We start from the raw sequence: 21,250 nt of genomic DNA, 5'->3' as shown, positions 1-21,250 counted from the left end.
CTGAGGATGGCACAGAGATTTCCTTTCAGGATCTACTTTGATCCATTGTTACTGTTTGCCTAAAGCAATGGGTGAAAAAGTTTTCAGGATGAATTTCAGTTTAGTAGGCAAGAGAACTGTACTCTAACAGTGGTGGCTGCTACAGGCAAAGGAGTAGAGAGGTGTTTAGTACTGATGCTACTCCAAGACCTCATCCCATGTAACTTCCTCAGGTTCTGGACTTTCACTTCAGCAGAAAAAGCAAACCGATGAACAAACATGAAGCGCAACTTCAGGGTTCACTGGTCACCACCTGGCTTTCTTTTCCAGGTGCGGTTTGAAGGCTTGACAGGAAATGTGCAATTTAATGAGAAGGGACGCCGGACCAACTACACCCTCCATGTGATCGAAATGAAGCACGACGGCATCCGAAAGGTAAAGGTCCCTTTGCTTCAGTTCCACAGGGAGGAGAGGGCTGAGCAGAGGCTCAGGCCAGAGCTGAGGGCCTTGGAAGCCCACTTTCCTGGACTGGATCTCTTAGAAGAGATGCAGGCGATGAGGATTCTAGCCTCAGCTCTGCCACTAACCAGCTGGGACTTTGGGCAAGTCAGTTCCTTCCTCTGAGAATCGAGGAGATTAAATGGAGATTTAAAAAATCTCCAGCTTTGTCTTGGGGTGCTTGTGAAGATCCAAGGGATGGGAAATTACTGTGAAAATATAAAGTAATAGATGTGTATAAAATGCCCCTGCTGCTCCTATAGGATTCCAAAGTAAGAACTTGAGAATGATGATTTATTGAGGAAGTGAACCATCTTCTCCTGGTCCACACTTGGTCGTATCCCCTCTACTTTCCACATAGAAGTATAAGTGAAATTTAGTTTGTGTACATGTATGCATATTAAACATTTTAGAACAACATTCAGATCCTTGGAGAAAACATTCAGAATTCTACCACACTCTGTGTGCTCTGGCCTCTGCCAATTTCTCTGACCTTGACCCTTGACACTCACTTCCTTCCTCCTTCCACTCCAGTCATTCTGATCAACTTTCACTTCCAGGAATACACTATGTTCTTCCTCACCTCCCAGCCTTGAAACGTGTTCCCTCTGCCTAGGACTCCCCCTACCCCATCCCCTTCTTTTGCCTGGCCAATTCCTCCTCAGCCTTCAACACTCAGAGAAAATGCTACTCCTCAGGGAAGCCTTCCCTAGGCTCCCTTGTTATGCCTCATGGCAGCCTCTATTTTACTGTCCATGGCCTTCATCACATTCCCAGTTCCTTGGGGTAGCACCGCGTAGTGGGTAAGAGGCATTGCACGCATGGTATAAAGCTAGCAGGGGGTCATGGGTCAGAGTATTAGCTCTGGAATCCTGGGACTCAGTCCTGGCATCACCACTTACCAGCCTGTGATTCCCGACAAATAAATCAGGTTCTTTGTGCCTGAAGTGGGGGTCACCATAACAATGCCAATCTCAGAGGCTCACTGAGAGGATTAAATGATCTAACGGGTGCAGAAGTTCTGAGGGCTGCGCCTGGCACATTGAAGACTGGGCCTTCATCTCTCAAACTTGACGCTCTCTATGCCTGTGCTGTCAAATACAGTTGCCACTAGCCGTGGATGACCAGTTAACTTTAATTCTAAATAATTAAAGTTTAAAAGTCCCTCAGCTGCACTAGCCACATGTCAAGAGCTCAGTAGCCACAGGTGGCTAGTGGCTGCCATACTAGACAGCACAGATGTACTCAATAGATCATTTCCATCATCCCAGAAAGTTCTACAGAACAGGTCTGCTCATGCTTTCTATTCCCAACCTGTGGTGGTCCATGATGCTCTGGGTGGTTTGGTGAGATACACTGGCAGAATGGTTATAAGCTCAGGCTTTGGAGATAGACACGACCCGAATTAAGTCTCTGCCTTACTCTTTACTAGGCACGTGACCTTGAACAACTTAGCCTCCCTGGACCTCAGTTACATCATCTCCAAATGAGGAATAATCCTTTACCTCACAGGGTTGCCATCAGCACTGAGTGAAACAATGTCTGCTACCCGCTTGCCTGTATCAAGGGATTCCCAAAAGTAGCCCCTGGCATGGAGTGGACATTCAGCCCATGTTTTGTTTGTTTGTTTCAACTGCCTTCTTTAGGCCACAGGGATTTTTATGTCAGCCTTGATTTTGAGTGAGTCAGGCTGTGCAAGCCCATGGAATGGATACATCAGCAAATAGAAATTACAGAGTAACCTTAAAATCCACAAGCAAATCGTTGTGCTTTATTTTTCAGATCCTGGGGCTGTTTTTCAACTTACTTTCCCATGACTAAATCCTTTCCTAGAATGTGGGCTTAAGCATCCTTTGTTTACGGGGAATCTGACTTTCAGACAATCAATTCCTCCACATCTGTGGCTTCAGGTCTTTTACTCAATCAGCCTCCTAACAAAGTAATTTCTCAGATTCAAAGTAATTTCTCAGATTCACAGTGACCTCGTTGTGCTGGTTTCAGTAAGCAGTGCCTGGCCTTACCTGATGAAGGTAATAGAGGGGCTACTGCTGCTTGACCGGGGGCCTTGAGGACTCTCTCCTGATCTTTAGGCATATCCTGGTCACCGATCTGCCAACACACCCTCTAGTTATCTGGGTCCATTTTGACATCCTACTGAAATGTGTGTGCTCTACACATACATCCATCAAATGCTTAGGATCTTCAAATGCCAGAATGGGCACTGGCTCCACTAAAGCTAAATCCTTGGGAAATCCCATTCAGAGACTCCACTTCACCGTGGGGTGCTGATTTAGGGACCTCTATCCAAATAAAATACCTTGTCAAATTCAAGTAGGATCACAAATTCTGGTAACTGGCTGCCAAGAGAGAAGTGTAGGAAAATTCTCGAAGGTCTTTCATGAAGGGACCATCATTGTTGATTTAACCATCTCTGCCCATCACTACTGGTCCTGTAGCTAATTTTGGACTTGAAATGGCCAAGTCTCATTTCAGCTTGATATGTGTCCCCCTGCCGTGCCCCAAGTTTGTCATCCCCAGTTCTGACCCAAGTATAACTGGAAAGGAAAGACTGGGCAGGGAAGAAAGTGACACAAAGTCCTACTGATGTCAATGCACAGCTCTCCAGTCCAGATGTCCTTTGGAAGTTTTTTCTTTAAATCCTTGCCACCCAACTTTGGACATACTGAGACCTGGTGTAGCTCTAAGACAGAGCTTCAATCCAACCACTTCTCTCCATTTCCACTGATGATCCCAGAGTCCAAGCCACCTTCCACACCTGCCTGACTCACTCAGGAGCCTCCTTACCAGTCACTAGTCCTACTGGCCATGTTCTTGCCCCTCTAGAAGGCCATTTTCCCCACACAAGAGCCAGGATGATAATTTTCAAATATACATCAGGTTATATTGCTTTTCTGCCTAAAGCTTTTGACTGGCTTCCTACTGCAGGTAAAATATAACCTTGTCTTGACCTTCAGAACCCCAGACGCTGTGTCCCTCTGATACCAGCTCTTGCTCCTCTTTCTCTGGCTCATAACTCCACAGCTACCCTAGCATCTTTCTGTTCCTTTACCCGACATTCTCAATCACTGTAGTTTCATATGCAGTGTCTCTCCTTGTCACTCAAGTCTGGCCCAAGCAAAGTCACTTTGGAGAGGCCATCCCTGATCAAGCTATCTAAAGTGACCCCCATCCACCCAGCACAATCCCATTGTCCCAATTTTTCACAGTGCTTATCCCTTCTGATATATTCTTGTTGGTTTACTGATCTCTACTGAGGTTGGTAAACTTCAGCCTGCAGACCAAATTCAGCCAAATGCCTGTTTTTGCACAGCCCATGAGCTAATGATTTTTACATTTTGAAATGGTTGAAATAAATCAAAAGATGACTACTTCATGATATGTGAAAATTATATGAGATTACAATTTCAGGGTCCATAAATAGAGGGGTTTTTTTTTTGGAATACAGCCAAACTCATTTGTTTAGGTATCGTCTATAGCTGCTTCTGCACTATGACAGCAGAGATGAGTAGTTGCTACAGAGATTGTATGACCTGCAAAGCCTAAAATATTTGCAGTCTGGCTCTTTAAAGATAAAGTTTGATGACCCCTGGTCTGGATATATATTGTCTTTCTTCCCCTCTTCTCCACCTCCTTGCCCCTAAATTGTCAGCTCTCTAAACACAGGGACATGGTTCTGTTATTTATTGTATCCTCAGTGCCTACAATATATTGACGCATAGTAAGCACATGCAAATAAGCGGTTGTTCATTAAATGAGTGGGTAGTGTATTGAATGTTGCTGGGCAACCAGGGAGCATACTACTCTGGCCCATATTTCCATAGATCTGCCAGCAAGTAAGAAAAAAAAATGCTGGCAAATTTAATTAAAAAACACCTCAAGCAGAACTCAGATAAAGTTAACACATAAACTTATGAAGTTCAAATTCTTGAAGTGTGTTAGTTCAGATAACCCTAGGCGCAATAACAGATAAACTCTAAAATCTCAGCTGTTTAATGCAACAAAGGTCTCATTCTTGTTCACCCAGTGACCAGTATGGGGGCTGGGGGCTCTGATTAAGACTCAGGCTTATGGAGGCTCCACTGTCTGTTTGGGTCTTCCTGGCTATCAACAGACAGCTAACAGGTGAGGAAGAAAGATATTACAAACTGTGCTGGAGATCTGGGGGAGTCAGGCTAGGAGAGATGTGCATCACTTCTGCTGCATTCCACTGGCCAACCCAATCACCTGGCCCACCTAGACATATGGAAGGCTGGGAAATGCAGTTGCTGTCCAGGTAGCTACTTCCCACCATACCTGTATGCTATGGAAGGTGAACAAGAATCCTTGGGGGTCATCAGGTTGTCTTCGCCACAAGAGACATCTTCCTTTTTAAAAATTTATTATAATGGATAACATTTTTGGAGGTCAGGGGCTGTGTCTTCAGAGGAAGCTTAGAGCTAAAAATGTATAAATTTGGTTTGATGACTATGCAAGGTAAATCAATTGAATTTACTGTTCAATGATCATCTCCTTTTTAGACTTCATTTACTTAAAAAAATCTAATCTATCATCTAGACTCATTTCCTATATTCAAAAAATCTTTAGAGGTAGATGGAAAACAGGAGATCAAAAATTATAACTGGCCCCAAGAGAAGACCTCTCACTGTCAGAATTGTTTAAATCCTCTCCTGAACGGTGGGCCCCAATTTTTACCAAACTACTAGCTCTGATTTACTTTGAGACAGAATCAAAGTTCCTACATATCCTCAGTAGAGAATCAAAGGGCTATATAATAATCCAGCCCATTTCTCTTAGAAAGGGAAATTTGCTCTCATCTCTGAAGTGCAATGTCACTTCAAAAATCTTTGCCAGCTTTCTTTTCATCAAAATGTGGAACGAGATTTCTCAGCCTGCTAGCTTACATGAGGGGCAAGCTGGGTTTTGGCATCACCCTGCTCTTCTGACTGGCAATAGTTTTTATTTCCCTACAAAAGAGTTAGGAATAAAATAAGCTTGTTTACAACATTTAACTGTTCCTCTAGCTTTTGATATAAGCCAAGCTAGACAATAATTTTTATAGATACCAATTTAACATTAGTGCTATAATACTAGCTCTGAAGGATCCCTATTCTTAAAAATTAAAATCTCTTTCTAAGCCATATAAATCTGGTCTGTACAGATCTATCTTGCTTTTTTCCCCTCTCTTTGATCAAATAACTTGAGATTTTAGAGCAGTGCTTTGTGGGTTTTGCACCATTTATCCTAGGACATTCTGCATGTAAAGAGGGTTACGCTGTCAAATGAGTTTGAGAAATACTCCATAATATATACTTCTTTTGGAGATTGGCAATGTTCAATAGCAAAGTGAAACTGAAATGTACTGCAGAATAGAAGCCTGTTAGCCTTCAATCAGGCATTACCCTACTGGATATCATTTTTTAGTTTACTGGCAACTTAATATGAACCACACACTATGCGTACTATTGTCCGTGCATTAACGCATTTGGTTCCCACAGCAGCCTTGCGAGACAGGTACTCTTGTTGTATCCATTCTACAGAGCAGGGACTGAGGCCCACTGAGGTCAAGTACCTGGCCCAAGGTCATACAGTTACTAATTAGAAAAGTCTACCTTTTAAACCAGGTCTGTCTGATGCCAGAGACCAATCTCTGGACCATCAAGCCATCACTTTTAAAAATAATACCTATGAAAACACAATAGATTTTAGAGAACTTGGTTGCATGTCAAAGAAGGCAACTTCCTCAAGGCTGATGGTTGTTGAGTTTGAACAACTAAGAACAACTAAACCTGTGACTAATCCTGAAGAGGGAGAAGGAAGAAAGGAAAGAAGGGAGGGAAGGAAGAAAAAGGAGGGGGAAGGGAAAGAGAAGGGCATGAAAACACCATAGCATCATCTACAGGGGGAAAGAAAATGGCAATTACATTTGCTTGATCGTCTCCCAAGTGTGTATTGATTATATTCAATAATTTTACCTTTGAAGTCCATGACCTGGCTCCTATGCCCTGCCACTAATCTGCTATTTAATCTGTATAAATTAGATCATCTGATCTCCCCAAGCCTCAGTTTTCTTTTCTATAAAACAGAGAAAATAATCCCGAGCCCGTCTCTGTGTTATTTGCATAGCGTGAGGAGCAAAAAACAGTTAAGTGTTAGGAAAGTAGTTTGGAAATTCTTTTTTTAAACTCGCCCCACGATATGCTACAATAATGGTTTTAAATAGTTATTTTTCAACGAATGGGCTCCTTGTAAAAATGAACTCTTAAGGGGAATCTCAAAGCGTGAAATAGATTAAAAGCTGAACTGACTACTGAAGCAAGGGTGAGGAACCCAGAGCTTTCCCCCTCTTCTCTGACCCCTCACTTCCCATGAAAGTGGTGAAGGGCCTTTACAGATGCCCTAGGGTCCCATGGAACACTGGCCTAGCAAAATGGGGGAGGCAGGACTATATCCTGGTTTTGAGCAAGTCCCCTCGTCTCTGAGCTTCTGTTTCCCTCTCTGTAAAAAAGGAAGAGGTTGGAGGAAATGATTCTTCAGGCCTCTTTTGGCTCTGATATTCTGGGAATCTACGTTTCTGGTTCTTGTGTCATTAGAGAGACATGTCCCCTTCCAGGCTGACTGAAAGTGCCCCACACAGGCAACACGGTACCCATGCCGGCATGAGGGCAAATCTTGACCCAGTGTCCTGAGAGACAGCTCCCCTGACCCCCTTCAGGCCTCTGAACTGTCTCAGCAAGAACAGGATCCACTGTCTCCATGCTGGATGCACTCATTCTCTCAACAAACCTTTCCTGAGCTGCTTCTCTATGGTACAATCTGTGGCCCTAAGAAAGGGGTCCTAGACGAATAGACCTCTAGCTTTGTCCCTGAGAAGCCCACAGCATCGTGGAGAGATGGGGACAGACATGCCAACAGCTAGACCATGGGGCCAATGGGAACCAACACGAGGCACTCAGGGCCAGCTGGCAGCAAAACACAGAAGGACACGACCCTGCAGTCAGCCTGCCCGGCTCCGATCCTGGCTCCACGACTCTCCTGCGGCCTTGGGAAAGTTACTCCACTTCCCCTACATCTCAGTTTCTTCACATTTAAAATGGGAGTGATAATTGATTACCCACCTCATAGGTTTTTGTGTGGATGAGAGAAGTTAAAACATAAAAAACACTTAGAAGAGTGCCTAAAACACAATAAGCACTCAATAACTGTCAGCTAATATGATTCCCAGCCCAGGGCTAAGTCCCCTCTCAGAAAGAACAGCATCATGATGAAAAGCTGCCCCTGGAGACAGATGACCACCATTCCAGGCTGAGCTCAGCCACTTCTCAGCTGCATCGCCACCATCACCTTGCAAGTTAACAAACTCTTCTAAGCCAGATGAACTGGCACAAAAACTATCAAACACAGCCTCTAACAGAGCAAGAACATGATCAATGTTGGCAATTATTACTATTGTTGTTAATGGCAGTGAAATGGCAGGGAGAAATGTTTCTTTCCAACTGAGGGGACTGGGAAAGACATCAAGGTGAAGGTGACATTTGAGTGGACCACTGGCATGTGCCTTGGATTTTGTGAACCTGGGCTGACTTAGGAGACCTGCTCCTCCCTCTGCAAATGCACTTCAGTTCTCCTTCCTGTTTGCCCTTTATAACTACAGCCAGCGGAATGACCAAAAAACAAAACACAACGGTCTAAAGATACATAAAGACAGGGACTTCCCTGGTGGCGCAGTGATTAAGAATCCACCTGCCAATGCAGGGGACACGGGTTTGATCCCTGGTCCGGGAAGATCCCACATGCCGTGGAGCAACTAAGCCCGTGAGCCACAACTACTAAGCCCGCATGCCACAACTACTGAAACCAGCGCACCTAGAGCCCATGCTCCACAACAAGAGAAGCCACTGCAATAAGCCCATGCACCGCAACTAGAGAAAGCCCATGCACAGCAACAAAGACCCAACACAGCCAAAAAATAAAATAAAAGATAGATAGAGATAGGGGTGTGTGTGGAGTGTGGGTGTGTGTGTGTGTGTGTGTGTGTGTATTAGCCACGCCATTCTGCTCTTCCCAAACCTTCCATGACTCCCTGTTGCCTTCAGAATAAAGTCTACACCACTTAGCCTGGCCTTCCAATCCCTCTGCTACCTAGACCCAAGCGCCCACTGCCCTCTTGGACTAACCCTATCTTCCACTCAGGACCCACTGAACTTACATATCTGGGCAGATTCCCGCCTTCCCATCTTGGCTTATCTTCTCTCCGACCTGACAGGTTTGGGCTCAACCTTTCCATCCCTCGTGACTTAAGCCTCACCTCCTCCTGCTGCCTTTTTCCCAGCATAGGTTCCATACTTGGCTTCTGCTTCTCCAAACTCCTTAGGCTCAAGCTACCTGAGCCACTCACTTGTCACTTCTGGGGCCACGTGCATGTGTGTGTCTTGTCTTCCCAAATAGGCTGGAGGGATCCTCAAAGCAAGGACGATCTCTGAGACTTCTTTGTCTCTTTCTCAACCCTGCCACAATACCACCAATGTTTTAGCTCGGAGTCTTACACACGATAGGGATCCAATAAGTATCTGCTAAAAGACCTTGGAAAATGAGTTAGTATAAATAACTACTAATTTTTTTTAAAAAATAATGTCAATCAGTATTTGCAGGCACGACTATATTCTCAGTATTATAATAGGTCAAAAATTGGAAATAAGAGAAATGAATAAATAAAGGATAAAATAACCATCACCTAGAAAGTTAAATCCAGATGGAAAAATACAGTTCACCTAAAAAGAAAACAAAAAGAATGTAAGGTTTAAATCATATGATTCCAACTACACTTCAGAATGAGCTCAGGAAGAGAAGGGTTACTAGGCATGGGGGAAGGAGGGGTTTGGCCTTGTGAACAACTGCAGGAAATTAAATCTCTATGGCCCTGACTCACATTGTACATAACAGTTTAGCTGCATCAACAGTTAAACCCTCGGCCCTTAAGAGGCAATTTTCAGGCTTACCCATCATGATGAGGATTTTCATGGGGTGGGGATGGGAGGACCTAGAGAGCATCTTGTCTCTTGTTGTTTATATCTACCAGTACTTCAGAGCCTGGTGTGTCCAGGATTGCTGGTGTGATGCTCAGCTCCTTGATTTCCTGTCTGGCGTTGGCTGGGGGACCCAGAGTGGGCCATTCCTGAGGAGCCTGGCTCACCTTATGTCACCACCTTCCTCTCTTTAACAGATTGGTTACTGGAATGAAGATGATAAGTTTGTCCCTGCAGCCACGGATGCTCAAGCCGGGGGGGATAACTCAAGTGTCCAGAATAGAACGTACATCGTCACTACAATCCTAGTGAGTACTCAGTCCTTCACGGAGGTTACCTGGGATGTGAGATAGACCAACACAAAGGTTTTCCCAGGAGTGAAAGCTGGTCATTCTTCTTGCCAAAACTGTGTGGTCGGTAGAAAGAGGAAGTAAAAAAGGAATATCCTGAAAGTCAGAGGGACTTTTGCTCTCTGGCTCTGCCATGATTTCACTTTGTGCTCCTGGATAAGTAAGTCACTTACCCTCCTTTGAGCCACAGTTTCCAATGTATATAAAACATAAAGATGAGACTAAATTGTAGTGGTTCTGACTCTACCCTTCCTTAGTAGAAGCCATTTTCAAAGCAAGTTCCCTAAAGTCCAGCACCTAAAGTGAGTATAAGTAAAGCTGCTATGATTTTCAGTGATGAGACAGTTGGAGCCTATTTAAGGGTTATTCCCCCAACACCTCCAAAAAATACAAGAGCTCCTGGAACAACTTGAAAAGCTAGGCATGGCGTCTCAGTGAAACATTCTATTTTAATAGTTTGCTTCCTTAACCCAAGAACTTTTGTAATGGGGGGGAGCAGAAATGCAGGAAGTGGATTTAGGGGCCAGAGAGACTTCCCCAAAGTTTAGCAATGTTGGAGACGTCCTCCTCCGCCACGCCAAAGGCCTCCCTCCGCAAGAGTGAACCCAGAACCCACATTCTCTGTCTCCCATTTCTCCACCAGGAAGATCCTTATGTGATGCTCAAGAAGAATGCCAACCAGTTTGAAGGCAACGACCGCTACGAGGGCTACTGTGTAGAGCTGGCAGCAGAGATCGCCAAGCACGTGGGCTACTCCTACCGTCTTGAGATCGTCAGTGATGGGAAATATGGAGCCCGCGACCCTGACACAAAGGCTTGGAATGGCATGGTGGGAGAGCTGGTCTATGGAGTAAGTTCCCTACAGGGTGGGCAATTGGAAGCGGAGGCAGAGAGGTTGACAGGAAGTCATTTGGTGGTTGGTGGTTAGCAGAAGCTAAAGGCAGCCCAAGAATTTCTAAAGTATAAACTATGGAATGGTGATGGAAATAAGTAAGGTGTGAAAGGAGAATGAGAAAACACTGCTGATTTTTGTAGAGGGCTTGAGATGAGTAGTCAGGGATAAGTCTGAGTAAGAAAAGAAAAGGGAAAGAGTGTGGATTGATTCAGTGGGCACTGGAAGATCATGAAGGTACGTGAGTAGAGGAACAACAAAAGGCAATGGAAGAAGAATCCTGCCACCACATGCAGGAAAGAGACTACCACCGCTTCACTCACAGAAATCAAAGACTCCAGGCTGGGTTTCTGAACAGAAGCATATGCCGAGCCTCAAGCCGGTATTGAGTTCTGGTCAGGATGAAGCAACCATTTAGGAGGTTTTTAAATCTCATTGTCTCAGATCAAGGCAATAGAAGTCATGATGGCCATGAGAGCCATACAAAGGGAATTCAAAGAAGAAAGAAATGGAACAAAGAAAATCCTTTCTAGGAAGGTGGCTTTTGAGATGACCTGGGAAGATGGCTAATGAGTTGAGAAGGGGGACGTGCTTCTACCCTCTCTCCTCCTCTATTGCCTCTCACCTTTGGGAATCTTCACGGGTGAAAGATAGAGATCTGGGTGATTAATACTGCATCTTGAGGTTGGTTTCCATGGGAACCTCCACCAAGCTCTTCAGGTCATCCCCATGGCAACTACTGTGAACTTTTCACCTCCACCAACATTCATCTTTACCTTCACCCCATGTTCCCTTAGAAAAGGCCTATGATCTGAGCAGAACAATGACATGATTATCCTAAGGGCAAGCCCCCCAGTAGCCAGCCATTAGTCATGGGTCACTGGCTCATCGGTGACAAACCAAAATTGCCTCTGGATGCCTCAGCTGCCAGCCCTCCCCTTTCCCCTCACCTCCACAAGGCCTGTCCCTCTGCCCAGTAAAAACTGTATTCTGAAAACTCCACGATGGGCCCAAATGGATGCCCTCTCTTGATTTTCAGTTTGGCTTTCTTTTTCTGCCCACCCCCCCCAACTGAGGAAGACTAGAGGGGTTTGGGGAAAGCATCTCTCAGCCACAAACGACCAGCAAGATCAGAAAAATTCATTCGGAGGCCTCCAAATCTCTTCCTTCTGTGCCTGTTAAATAGGCTAAGTCAATCAGGGTGTCTCTCACCTTCCTTTTGTTACCTTTTGCTCTTATCAACAATTATAATAGTAGCATTTCAGCACGTAGTATATGCCAGGCACTATGCGAAATACCCACATTATTTCACTTACTCCTCATAACAACCCCAGAAGGTAGATATGAATATTTTCCACATTTTATAGATGCGGACACTGAGACCCAGGGAGATTAGGCAGTTTGGCAAAGGACACAGAGCACAGTCGGGACATGCAGCCTTGGCTCTTACACTGCATGCTGGGACATACTGCCTCTGTAGAAATCCCACCATCTGAGCACACTGGACTCTAAGGCCACTATTAACTAGTGATGAGAACAGCAACAGTGTCTGCATCCTCAGATGCCACAGGCTGCAAATGAAATTTCTGCTGCTTGCATGGGTACGGCTTTGTGGCTGATTCTCAGTGACTTTCTTGCCTGTTCTTTGTCTTAATGAAGCAGCAAGAGAGTGAACTTGGGAGACAGACACCTGGATTTGAATTCCGACTCTGCCAGCTCACTGGCTACATGACTCCTGGGAGCCACTGACCTCCTCCAAGGGTTACCCCTGAATCCTCTATCCCAGGGCTGGGGTGGGGAGTGTTCCCCTCAACAGTGCCTGGCTCAGAGTGAATCTCCATCCCTGATCATTTTCTTCAGTTTTTGCTTTTACCTACTGCATCAGCGCGGTCTACTCTTTAGCCAGGATTTTTTCCGGATGTACTTTGTTTGGGGATCTCCTGGGTCGGTAGTTCTCAAAGTCTGGAGCCTCACCTGGGAACCTGTTAGAAATGCAAATTCTCAGGTCTCTCCAGACCCAGTGATCTAGAAATTCTGCCATCTGTGGTTTTAAAAAAACCCCAAGGTGCTTTGGATGTGCTGCACGCTCAAGCTTGAGAATCACTGTCACAAGACATCTGTTTAAGAAAATAATTCTGAGCACCTGTGAAACGCCCACGGGTCACAGTACCCTCACGTATTTGAATTCTTCTGACTCTGGAAAAACACTGCTCTCCAATAGATAAAGCAAAAATTATTATGCCTCTTTTTCTAAAGAGGAAATTGACATCCAAAAGGACAACCATCTCACTCGAGGGCACGTGGTCAGTGAGTCACAAAGCAAAGCGGCCAGGTCTACTTTCCCAGATGAACATTGCCCTTGACTGATCCTGCAGAGGTCCAGTAACTTCCTCAGGGGCTGGAAATCAACTCCTGAGACCTCTCAGTCAACATCAGACAAGCTAAAAACACTGCTGCTTTGCACAAACCACCTGTCCTCTCTGGACCTGAGTTTCCTATCTGCAAAATGAGGTCACTGAACTGAAGCATCTCCCACTGTATGTGTCTCCTATGCATATGGGTGCCTTTTGAAGACCCTCAGGGGTCCATGGACAAAGAATTTTGGAAACACTATATCTACCTACCCCTCTTGGAAATTCTCAGTGCATAGGGGTCTTTTAAAGGTTCTGAGAAGTCCTGCCTCAAAGTAGTCTGTTTACATTTGTGTTTATTTTCATGTTATACTTATTAACACCCTCCTAAAAATAATGTTCCATGGAATAAATCTTGGAACTGCTAAATGAACTAAGCAATAAGATCATGTGGTTTTGTGACTTTTTTTCCAGTTCACAGTCCCTTTTATTAACTCACATCAGGAGGCACCAGACAAATCCATTCAATTCCCTTTACCACTTTAGAAGCTCGGCATCTACCTCCCTTTTGGGTAACTTGTGGTCATTCCCTCTAAGTCATTTCCATGACTTTTCTCCCCCATTCCTTCTCTACCTATGTTAGGTTACAGAGGAAAGAAGAGATATCTTCTTCCCGGCAATGGCTTGTAAGTGTTTGTAAAAAGCATCAAGATTTATGCAATGGGTGTTAGGGAAAAAAAAGAATTACTATGAAATACATACTCAGTCCCACATTGCTTTACAGAAAGTTTCTTTCTATGAGTGAGAAACTTAAGTCATTCTAAAGCCAGGCTTTTTATTCCATGTAAAATGCCTTCTCAAAAATCTCAGCCAATGAGAGTAACCAGAGGAAATCTTTCCTAAGCAACACCAGCCGGCAGCTGGGCGGGGCCGGAGTCTGCACAGCATCTGTCCCCAGCCTCACATCTGGACTGTTACGCAGCGCCATAAGAGAAAGCCATCCGCCTCCAACAGACTTGCACAGACATGCCTCTCATTTCCAAAATGAATGTCATGGCATCTGTCCATGGAACCGTGTTAGGTTTCCAGGATCTCTTGATCTCAGGCCAAGAGAGCAGTGGATTTTATAGCAGAGATGCCAGTGCTTCTGCCATTAGGCAGAGGTAGGAAAGACAGAAGAGCAAGGCTGGTGATTCCACATGCTGGATGCACAGAGATGAACATTTCTTGCAACCATTTTATGTTTATCTACATGAATTTTTAAAACTGAGTTATTTGTGCACTTCTTAGCAGTCTCCTTGAAAAAAAAAAAATTGTGATACTACTTTACTTTCTCTCTGCCAGAGAGAAACTACTTTCCTCACATGATTCCCTTCTCTGGGAATGTATTCTGTACCCAAGCAACCTGTTGAAATCCTACTCTCACTTCAGTGCCAATTTATATGTCACCTCTCTGATGGCGCAGTCCCTGATCTCCCCAGCCAGAATTAATTCCTTCCTGACCTCCTGTAACGCTTTGTATCTCTTAGCATGTCTCCAGTCTATAGACTGGAAAATTTTGTGTGTGTGTACCAATCTCGCCGACTAGTTTGTAATTCCCTGGGTGTAGACACCACAGCTTCCCTTCCAGCCTAGGGCTTACGCATAATAAGCGCCCAGTAAATGTTTACTGAGTTAAATTTGCCTCCACTACCTTGTTAGCCAGGGCTGTCTTGGTTGCAGGTAAAAGAAGCCCAACTCAAACTGGCTAAAGCAAACAGACTGATCGGATCATGTTCCTGAGGACAAACAAAAGAGTATACTGACATATGATCCTAGGGAGTCCAGGGGAAGGCCTGAATTAAGGGTGACTCAAATTATTTCATCATGGGTCATCTCTCACTCTGACTTTCAGGGCTCATGCTCATTAAAGAGACTTGGGTCCTGTGCCATCCTTGAATGAACCATTCTGGCCAGGGGAGTAGTGTACACCGATGGCCACAGACCTGGGTGATATGTTTCACCTCATAACCAGGGTGATCAGTCCCATTTGAACCAGGAGGACTGAGAGCGGGGCAGGAGTAGTTCTTCTTCCAGGGGGCAGGCAAAAAATAACAGATATTATGACAGCCCCCTTCCATAAGGTGAGGAAGACTCCCTTAACAGTTAGAACGGTCAAAGAATGGGATAATCTCTCCTGTGAGATATTGAGCCAATCATCCATTTACCATAAATATTTTATAGAGAGTAGCAGGGTTTGGACTTCTAAGGTTCTTTCCAACTCTCACATCCTTTAAGATTACAAAAGAATATTCACAGTGAAGAGAAAAATAAGAGAACAGAGAGCTGTTGAACTCAAGGGCGTTTTTTTTTTTTTTTTTGCAGAGAGCAGATGTGGCCGTGGCCCCTTTAACTATCACCTTGGTCCGGGAAGAGGTGATAGATTTCTCCAAACCATTTATGAGTTTGGGGATCTCCATCATGATAAAAAAGCCACAGAAGTCCAAGCCAGGGGTCTTCTCCTTCCTGGATCCTTTGGCTTATGAGATTTGGATGTGTATTGTTTTCGCCTACATTGGAGTGAGTGTTGTCCTTTTCCTGGTCAGCCGCTTCAGCCCCTACGAATGGCACAGTGAAGAGTTTGAGGAAGGGCGAGACCAGACAACCAGCGACCAGTCCAATGAGTTTGGGATATTCAACAGCTTGTGGTTCTCCCTGGGAGCCTTCATGCAGCAAGGATGTGACATTTCTCCCAGGTGAGTCAGCTCTTCTCAACCCCTTTGCTCAACGCCATATATATAGGAAAAAACAAATACTGGGAAATTAAGGGTGAGAATTTTTTCCAGACTTTATAGTATTCGGTTTTTCAACTATGCTTTACTGTCAACTGTCCGTTGCATGCTGTGGATTATATGGACACATCCTGTGCCTTGACCAGTTCTATCTGCTATCTGGGTGATGTGCTCTGTCAAGGTTAACAGGCATAATCACGACTCTAATGTTCTGTAGCCGAAAGGTACAGAGAAAGGATGGGGGACAGTACGGTACGACTAACGTTTGTTGAGCACCTACCACATATGCTAAGCGAGGTTTTGAGCCCTCTACATGCCTTATTTCATTGAATCTTTGCAGAAGCATTAAGTGGAATTCTCGTTCTATCTCCTTTTACGAATGAGGGACCACAGAAATGTTGAATATATTTCCAAGGTTAAACAGCTAATAGCTAGGTGAGTCAGGATTCAACCCCCATCCTGAACTATTTCCGAGGGGTAGAAGGAGCACTGAATTATGAGTGGGTTCTCACTCTGGCTCTAGCACTTTCTGTGTGTCTCTGGACAAGTCACCTGGCCCTTGTAGACCTTGGTTTCTTCATCTTTAAGAAAAAATGGTTCTGCTTTTCTTGGTTCTGAGAAAGATCTTGGAAATAATCTAGTTCCCATGGTGATGTAAATTTGTTTCTTACGGTTGGAAAATGAAGTTTCTTAGAAATGCCTCAGATATCATACTGAGAGTACTGGGGTGACCAAATCAGTGAGGTTTCAGCCCCCACAGGAGACATGAGTAGCTCCATTTTTGTCTGTTTTACATATTGGACTTGTGAATACAATTTCTTTTGAAAAACGGAAGGGAAAGGAAAGGAGAAGGGAGGGAAGGGGAGGGGAGGGGAGGGAAGGAGAAAGAAGGAGGCAGGGAGGGAGGAAGAAGGAAAAGTGGAATGGAGAGGGGAAACAAGAAATCTGAAAACTACCAATCTACACCAATTCCCAAATTTACTGACCCCCTTTCTGTCTTTGTGTGTAACGTTCTTTCAACTATATTCTGGAAAGTTCATGTCACAAATCATGTCACAAATAAATAAGTGCTGATTGTATTTCCTTTTACAGTTGCTTAATGTCTGTGAGCTCTTTAATCAGTATGCAGTCCCTTATAGATACCGAGCTTCTAAAGCATGCAAGGAGGCATGGCTTAGAATCTGGCTGCATGAATAGATTTGCACACACTCTCACTTTCTGGGGGCATAACTGCATAAATACCAAGGCCTCATAGACACGTGCTGGAGGCATCTTTACCACCTGTCTGGTTCGCATTTGGGTGTCAGCGAGGACCAATATTCCTAAGTGGCAATGGAATAAAATCTTCCTAAGGAGCTTCCCTCAGGACTCATTTTGCCTGCTGTATAATTTAGATTGTCTCATCGTTCACCATTATACTCTTGTTTTTCTTTAAATAAGAAGACAGTCAGGGGGGTTGCGTGGGAGAAGAGGTGTGAGACTGGATGCCTGGCCAGTACTGGCAAACACATGGTAAAGAGCAGAGAGAACCAAGCAGGGGAAGGGCTTGCTTAAAAATAACTCAGGCCAGTAGGTAAACAGTGGGAAGAAATGATTCTTCACTAGTCAGTATAATGGGCCATCCAAACATGCATGTGTCTGAAAAGACCCCTGGGCTTGTTTTTTCTCCTTTATTTCCTTCATGGCTGGGCATCTTACCCGCTAAGGGCACCCTTGTGGACTGACCTCAGACTGTGTTTTCACACTCCTCACCATTCCTCCTGAAGTCTCAAGTTAGTGACCCACAAACTGAATCCTCTAGCAGGCACGTTTCTGTGTAACCTGCACAGTTTGGCAATGATGGTCCAAAACTGAGTGGCAGCTGCCCTCTTGAGCTGATGCGTGTATTCCCCACTGGACCACAGCCCCCAGGTGACCAGCTTCATTCCTGCGTGACTCAGCTGCCCCTGAAAGGGTATGTGCGCTTGTGACTTCTGGCTAGAAGAGGATTTTCAAACTGTGTTTCCAGGACTCCTGAGGGTTCCACGAGGCTATCTTAGGAATTGACCTTGAGGTGAAGATGAGACCAAACAGGAAACCCAGCCTCCTTCCTTCCCATTTCTAATAAATCAAATCCGCTCTATGCTTCTGTATTTTCACCGGTAAAATGGGAAACAACCCTAGTATTGTTGTGAGGTTTAAGAGAGATTGATACGTATAGAACCCATAACACAGTATCCAGCCAGCACATAGGAAGCACAACAAAAGGGAAGCTATTTTCAATTCTTCTATCGATTTTCTATATTGGACTTCTGCTAAACTTCACTAGAAGAAAGGGTGCCACTGCTCACACTGATTGAAAAGCCACTGGACCTCTCTCTTCTAGGCAAGTCCATGGACAAAGCAGAACGGTGGTTCACTCCTGAGACCAGCAATACCTGGGTTTCTGAGGCTCCCCCTCAGAGGGACTGGGAGGAAGGATTTTGGATTTAAGGGTCTGAGAAGACCCTACCTGCCAGAAAAAGGAGTTTGATCCACTTGAGATGGACTCTTGCATACCAGGCCTAGCTCAGCCAATTCCAGCACTTAGGGACCTGCATAAACCCCCCTAAGAGTCAGAATATGCATCACAACATTTGTTGGGAATATATGCTAAAGAGAAAAGGCACATACTTCACCTCACTAGGGCCAGACAAAAACACAAGGATGCTATGACAGTGATGAGAACCAGAGCCAAGCAGACAAGTGCAAACACCAGCGGAAGCTTTTGTTGTTGTTGTTTACATATTTCCTGATGAAGTCAACAAAGTTTCATGAGCCTCTGATATGCAGAGCACTAGATACCCTGGGGCTACAGTAGGAGGTATTTTTAAGGGCTTTTTATACTCAAACATCTTTTCCAATAAGCTTCAATTAATTGCTCTTGCTATTTACTAACAGACTATATCATAAATCCTCACAAATTTAGAACTTGGGGGATTAAGTTCCACCTAAATTGCATGTATCTGCATGCATACGCAAGTAGCTTTATCTTTTCTTAATCTCGTCAATATTTATATTAATGTCTTATTAACCAAAAGCCAACGAAATGTGGCCAGATGCGGTTGTCTGCAAGTAACGCAATAATCTGACCAGAGTAACAGGAACAGTTAGAGAGTTACCTTTCTTATAAGGAGAGCGGAGGCAGACAGTGGCTCATGGTTCAGTGAAATCGGGGTCTGCTGTGCTATGGTTGCCCCAGCCTTTTCTCGTGTGCCCAAAACGGCGGCTCCCAGATGTCACGTCCGTGTTCAAGCAGCAAGAGGGGCAAAAAGTACTGCAGCCAGTTCCGTCTCTTTGGAGCAGGAAACCAAAAGTTTACAATATACTCCCCACCCCAAGCGGGCATCTCCTTCTGTCTATCTCGTTAGTCAGAACAGTGGCCCACAATCACTTCTAGCGACAAGGAAGGTGGAAATGGCAAGAATTAGGTTTTTTAGCCTCTAAAATGGAAGGGGTTGGAATGGATGCTGGTGAGTCAACCAGCAGCACTGGCCACAGCGCCCAAGTCAATGTTTTGTTCACCGGCACCATGAATAGATAAGATAATATGTAAATAGCACCTTCAGTGATATATGCCAGTAAATGCTACTGATTTGCTTTCAAGAAGTCTTCTCTCCTCCCTTTAAAATGTTTCTATGAGAAATTGTTTCCGTGTAGCCTATTTTAACATTCAAAGTCAAAATTCAATTGAGCTATGATCACAAATTACAACTTTCTTCATTAGGTTGATGGTAAGATATTAAGAATGCCATCCATGAGTTGCCTTTGCAGGCCCGTGTCTTGTGCCCAAAGACCTATTTTTAATAGATACTTTAGATTTCTTTTTTCAGGGACAGGAACATTTTGAGAAGGGATATATTAAAGGAAGGGCAAAAATCATCCCAGGCAAGATTTATCTTTAGTTCCCCCAACTTTCCTTTCTGTAGCTTTTGACCCTATTTGTGGCCAATGTCATTCATTTACTCAACAGATATTACTAATTGCCCATGAGGTGCAGCACAGGGTGCTGGGTGCCGAGGATGTGAAGATATACTGATGATGGAGCATGAGGGGGCGGTAGACTTTCCTTCAAGGTGATGGCAAGTACAGCAGGATAAGACAGACATTACGTAAACAATTGTGAATGTATAAATTGTGATGCACTGTGAATAAAATGAATCTGCTGTAGCACTAGATAATAAAGGAAGTGGAATTAAAGGGGACTGACTTAGGGTGTTCTGAGAAAGTTCCTCCAAGGAGCAGATAGGTAAGAAGGAGCTAAGCTTACACAGAGCTGTATTATTAGAGAAGTAGGCAGAGACCAGATCGCGCACCATGGCCATAGTATAGATTTAAAGTTTTACTCTAAATGCAATGGGAAGGCACTGGAGAGTTTTAAGCGAGGGAAGGATTGATTTACATGTTGTAATACTACTCTGGGGAGCTATGAGGAAAATGAATTAAAGCAGAGAATAGTCAAGAGTGGAAACAGAGGGACCAAGCAATAGGTTCTCACATCTGTCTAGGGGCAATTATAGTGATGGAAATTACGATGGGCATGGAGATGGATTAGTGGTCTACTCTGAAACTAGAATTGACAGCCCTTGCTGATAGACTGGATATTTGAAGGGGAGGAGAGGGAAGAGTCAATGGTGTCTCCAAGAGGTAGGGAGCATTTGGAAAACATGGCACCACAATTCCGGAGACCTTTAGGTCTGGCTCCGATCGTGAGAATGATCTAGTCCATCCACCCCGTTACAGATGAGGAAACTGAGGCTCCAAAGGGGAAAGGGATTTTCTCTAAGGTCACCAAGGCAATGCCTCTGGCCTGCTGCCGCCCATTCCAGTGCTGTCTACCCTGCAGTCTCATCCCAGGCTCCACTGCCTGCAAGTGAACTCAGAGTGAGCCTTTCAACTCTTTATTCCCATGGCCCCTACCTCCCCTTTAGCTTCTACTTTGCTGGGATTGGATGACCTTAGTAAGGAAAAGGAGAGGGGTTTGGAAGGTCGTAGGGGAAGAGAGGAAAATGGGAAATTATGATTTCAGCTTTCAGAACTCTTGTATTCCTGATCTTAGAATGTGACAGAATGTATGATAATTATTTCCACCTAGTAGAGATAATTACTCTCAGCGAGAAGAATTCTAAAGCGGGGGAGTGATAGCACTTTGGAGGTCTCTGGGAACCCTCTACCACAGCCCCTGCCCCAGTTAATGTGCTTGTAGAGGGCCCTGAGACTGATTCACCATGGGAACAGAGTAGCCAATGAACAGAGCTGATAAACGATGGCAGCCTGACCTTCGCATTCACACACAAATTCCCCAGCAACCAGTATTACAGTGCATGGAGGGGTGATGAGGAACCTC

The 21,250-nt window shown here is 44.6% G+C and overlaps 1 protein-coding gene across 3 annotated transcripts in view; it reads left to right on the top strand.

Annotated features, from left to right (window-relative positions):
* Positions 1 to 21,250, top strand: part of GRIA1 (glutamate ionotropic receptor AMPA type subunit 1) — a 305,861-nt gene that overhangs the window by 200,296 nt on the left and 84,315 nt on the right. For all 3 annotated transcript variants that reach the window (XM_082455650.1, XM_082455649.1, XM_082455651.1), the window contains exons 8-11: positions 310 to 414; positions 9,719 to 9,829; positions 10,515 to 10,721; positions 15,479 to 15,849. In XM_082455650.1, coding sequence (XP_082311776.1) covers positions 310 to 414; positions 9,719 to 9,829; positions 10,515 to 10,721; positions 15,479 to 15,849 — 794 coding nt within the window. The remainder of the gene's footprint in view (positions 1 to 309; positions 415 to 9,718; positions 9,830 to 10,514; positions 10,722 to 15,478; positions 15,850 to 21,250) is intronic.

Source organism: Balaenoptera physalus, assembly GCF_965194825.1.
Source record: "Balaenoptera physalus genome assembly, chromosome: 3".
Lineage (NCBI taxonomy): Eukaryota > Metazoa > Chordata > Mammalia > Artiodactyla > Balaenopteridae > Balaenoptera > Balaenoptera physalus.
The sequence above is the reverse complement of the archived record's forward strand: the minus strand, read 5'-3'. Positions and strand labels throughout refer to the sequence as shown.